General features: G+C 33.8%; 1 protein-coding gene across 1 annotated transcript; it reads right to left on the reverse strand.

The window, feature by feature from the left end:
- Nucleotides 1-949: 949 nt before the first annotated feature.
- On the reverse strand, nucleotides 950-2,491 carry LOC106467108 (glycine-rich protein DOT1-like). The gene is made up of 2 exons (XM_013927428.1): nucleotides 2,271-2,491; nucleotides 950-1,283 (listed from the first exon to the last, which is right to left on the reverse strand). The coding sequence occupies exons 1-2, from the start codon at nucleotides 2,489-2,491 to the stop codon at nucleotides 950-952; spliced, it is 555 nt and encodes a 184-aa protein (XP_013782882.1).
- Between the last annotated feature and the right edge of the window lie 2,064 nt (nucleotides 2,492-4,555).

Here is a 4,555-nt window from a genome sequence, read left to right on the forward strand (position 1 = left end):
ACTCTGTCTTTTCGTATAAGTTTTTTAAATCGTAATATTTACAAGAATTGTTGCATTGAAAATAAGAGAAGTGAAATAGTCTTTGATTTTATCTGAAGCCGCATATTAGCCCATACATTACAAAATAAGTAGTATAATTCTTACTTAAAATCCATAACAACTCTGCTAATTTCCCTAATAGACAAACATCAGTGACGTGATCGTTCTTTTGGTGGACACATATCTCTTGTGCTAATCACGTGGAGAACTTTTTATTGATCAGGTGTGATTTTTTTTTCCAAACTGTCGATAATTCTTGACTATGTAGTTATACAGTAAATTCATTCATTCGGGAATGAATTAGGCTTAAGAATCTATTACAAATTCTTAACTTTCTTCATGTGATGTTTTAATAACCTTAAAACTTCATGAAATATGTATGTATATATATAACGTACAGCTACGATTTATTGTAATATTATGATTATCCTAAATATTAGTGATTTATGTTGTGTTATAAAAAGTTGTTACTCTATTTATATTTTACGGTCTCTTTGAAAGTTGTATAAAATATTATCCTGGATGTACAGGCCCGCTGTGCCGAGCTCTCATTTAATTCTTGGTGATGAATTAAATATCAAAGTATGCGGTTTTATTTCCCACCACACTTCAAGGTTTGTATAGACGGAAGAGAGATTAAGTTTGGGCAGTTGAGCCAATATTTTGCATGAATACGTCGAATATTCTTTCAGTACGTTACTAGAGAGGTAGGTTTTGAATGTATAAAAACAAGAAGTTATATACCACGAAGTAACTAACACGTACTCTGCTCATATAATGTTCCTAGACATAAAAGTTTGCATAAGATCCCATATCGTTATATTAGCAAGTACATATAATGTTCAAAGACAATTTAGTAGTGAGTGTGTGTTTTCTTGAAAGATTCAAGAGTGAATCATAAAATTGTTGTTTAGTGGTAACCCCCATAACCACCTCCGTATCCACCCCCACCATATCCTCCATAACCACCTCCACCATATCCTCCATGACCACCTCCGTATCCACCACCACCATATCCTCCATAACCACCTCCACCATATCCTCCATGACCACCTCCACCATATCCTCCATGACCACCACCACCGTATCCTCCATGACCACCTCCACCATACCCTCCGTGACCACCTCCGTAACTTTGAGTATGAAGATGGCTGTGACTATGGCTGTGGAGGTAAACTGGATAAGGCACTGGATAGTGAATAGGTGTGTGGACAGGTATCGGGTAGCTTTTCACGACAGTTTTTCTAAGAAAAAAGGAAAAATATATATAAAAACGTATTTAACATTATTGCCATTAAATCGAAAACATCAATACGTCGTCAATGATTGTGTTAATTTAGCAAAATTCTCCAATAAGATGAGATGTACACATGGACAAAACTGTGTTGTTGTTGTTGTTTTCAATGATTCAAGCATCGTTGATGAAACTGTAATTGTTATACTGTTAACATATTAAATGTTTGCACTAAACTAAGAAACAATTAATTTCTTTTCTCGTTGGAAAAAAGAAGAAGTTTAAAAAAGTCCACTAAATTCTTTAGTCTACAGGAAAGTTTTTCTATTATTATGAATAAGTTAAAATTATAAAAATGAATCTGTATAGTATTTCTCGGTTTCACCAATGTGTGTATTTTAATGTTTACTTGATTTTTAAACTCCTCCCACAGTTTTTGCATGCAGGCTCTTCACCCGCACAAATGCAAACGATAAAAAAATTGAATAGTCACGAATCCAAAGATGGAGGATAAAAAAGATATTGTGGGCTCCAAAGTTTGAAATGAAACTATTTTCTTGAACGATTGTATTAACATAAAGTGGTGATTTCTTTAACGAACGACATGGGTAGGTTTGTAATAACAAAACTTATGTAATTAATTACCCAAACCCGTTGAAAAAACTGCTAAGTTTGGACACTGTTTGCTATAAAAACAGGACTAGATAAAGCTAAATCCAAGGTAACCTTTTAGAGATATGACAAATGACGTAAAGTGTTTAGTGTAATATATATAGAGATAAGTTGAAGAAAAGAATGTATAATTACATCTTTAAGCAAACAGACAATAGTGAAATTCACACAGTTTCAGCTTCACTTGATAATTAAACATATATATATTAACACTGAAAATAAATTATGATTTACAAAACAAATATCCATGAAACTGATTACAAGCTTTGCACACACACATATGAAATATTAATTACAAAAAGATAACCGATTCTTCTCAACTTACTCAGACTGAATTGGAAGCGGGAGTGGTAGTGGCAAAGGTAGAGGTATTATGCTCAATCCTCCTCCTCCTCCCCCTCCCAAGCCGCCAAGTAATGATCCCAAAAGAACTCCAAGTCCTAGACCACCACCTTTTCCGCCAAGACCACCTAGTCCTTTACCACCTTCCACACTTGTGGTAATTAGCAAGAGACACAATGGTATAACAACTATTATCGTCTTCATCGTCAAGATAGCTAAAACAAAAAACAAAACAGCAATTTAAGATGATAAGTGATCTCTAGAAAAAAAATCTTTCAAGGTGAGCAATTAGAATTCACGAAAATAAATAAAATATTTAGTAACCAGTTTCTATTTCCATTCTCAAATTATCAGAAATTGTTCTAAATATCTTAAAGCTATCTTAATCACATTATTAATATAACTCTCAATTTGTTTTCTGTCTTAAGCATAACGAACTCAAGGTACTTAAGCAAAAGTAGTTAGTACCTGCACCTGCAAGGACTCTACTAAAAAAAATTAATGATTTAGTCTGTTTGTTTGTTTGTAATCAAGCACAAAGCTACACAATGAGCTATCTGTGTTCTGCCCACCACGGGTATCGAAACCCGGATTCTAGCAGACATACCGCTGTGCCACTGGGGGGCAATTTAGCTAAACAGCTATACCTGCATAATACTAGAGCTTCGAGTATAATTTATTGGCTCGGATTCACACCGAATACATGGTTGGATCACGACAGCAGCTTGGAGTAGGCGAAGATCATGGGCTTCAATTGTTTCACATATGTTTGCATAAGATCATCATGGGAAAAACTAAGTTGAAGTTCAAATTCGATGACGAGAAACCCACTTTGTGACTAATAATGGCTGGAGACGGCTTGAATGGGTAATGAAGAAAAACTTTAATATAAGTTGAACATAACAGCAAACGTACAACGTTTCGAAAGGTTTTGTCATCATCAGGTACAAGTAATTTACACAGACACGGATATATATATAGAGAGTATTGAACAAAGAAGTCACATGACCGGAACTGTTGCAAAACTTGAAGTTCGTCTAAAAAATGGCATATCCGACGGGTAAAGTCAATTTTGAATAATATAAACATGGTGAATGAGTATTTAGAGAAGGAGACCTAATTCAGATGTCAGTCAGTGCACGTATAAACGCTGAAACAATCTATCAACCTGTGTTCCATACTGTAAGGCAATAAACTACGACGTTCACACTTAGAAATAATTCAAAACTTTCATTTTATAAAACATTGTTTATCATATGAAGACAAATAAACTTTAGGTATTTTACTGTTTAATAAACATTATATCTCCGGATTGACTTTACAACAATTAGCATGGATTGATTCATCAGCTGGATATTCTCGCAGTTGGTGATATTGTTGGCGATAATCTCAATAATAAGACTTACTAGGTTTGGCTAGCTTAGGAGATAGGTTTAGGTTAACCCTAAATTTATACACTAAGCTGACAACTCGAAGAAATCGTAATTAATAAACAGCACGTAATTATATAAATATAAGTTAATAAATAAAATTAGATATATTACACATTAAACTATTTAATTAATACTGTTAATAAAATCAGTATTAAGAAAAGAATGTAACGTAACTTACTAACTACATAACAAGTTCGCTTTATGTATTATCACTGATTTTCTGTCTCTTGAAAAGCGTAACACAAATACACGTGAAAGTTTGTACGACCCGTCTTAGAAACGTCAAGTAGTCCATTAAACTACTCTGACAGTGTAGCTTTAAAGTAATTTAACATCAGAATTAAATTACTACCACGCATATTACTATTTCATTTTCTAGTAAGTAAATTAACCAAATAAGTGTAATAGAGAGAAAAGTAATTTACTAGATATAGAATGGGCTGTGTCTAAAAACTATCCTCTACACATGCAACCACAGTAAAAATAAAACTCAAAATAAGAAGTAACAACAATAATTAGTTTAGTTACGTTATTCTTTATTAACTCATATAACTAAAATAATGACGTAATACTAATATTATACCATATAAGTAACTGTTTGTTACACAGCTTGCATTAATTATAGTCATAAGTTTAATTAGCGGAACGCGCGTTTGAATCCTGTCACCAAACACGCTTGGCCTTTCAGCCGTTTGGGCGTTATTATGCGACGGTCAATCCCACGTTTCGTTGATAAAGAGCAGCCCACGAACTGGCGGTAGGTGGAATTTACTAGTCTATCACTTTTAAGTTACGGACAGTTAAAGCAGGTAGTCTTCGAATAGATTTGCGCGAC

This window comes from Limulus polyphemus, unplaced genomic scaffold (genome assembly GCF_000517525.1).
Source record: "Limulus polyphemus unplaced genomic scaffold, Limulus_polyphemus-2.1.2 Scaffold2491, whole genome shotgun sequence".
Taxonomy (NCBI): domain Eukaryota; kingdom Metazoa; phylum Arthropoda; class Merostomata; order Xiphosura; family Limulidae; genus Limulus; species Limulus polyphemus.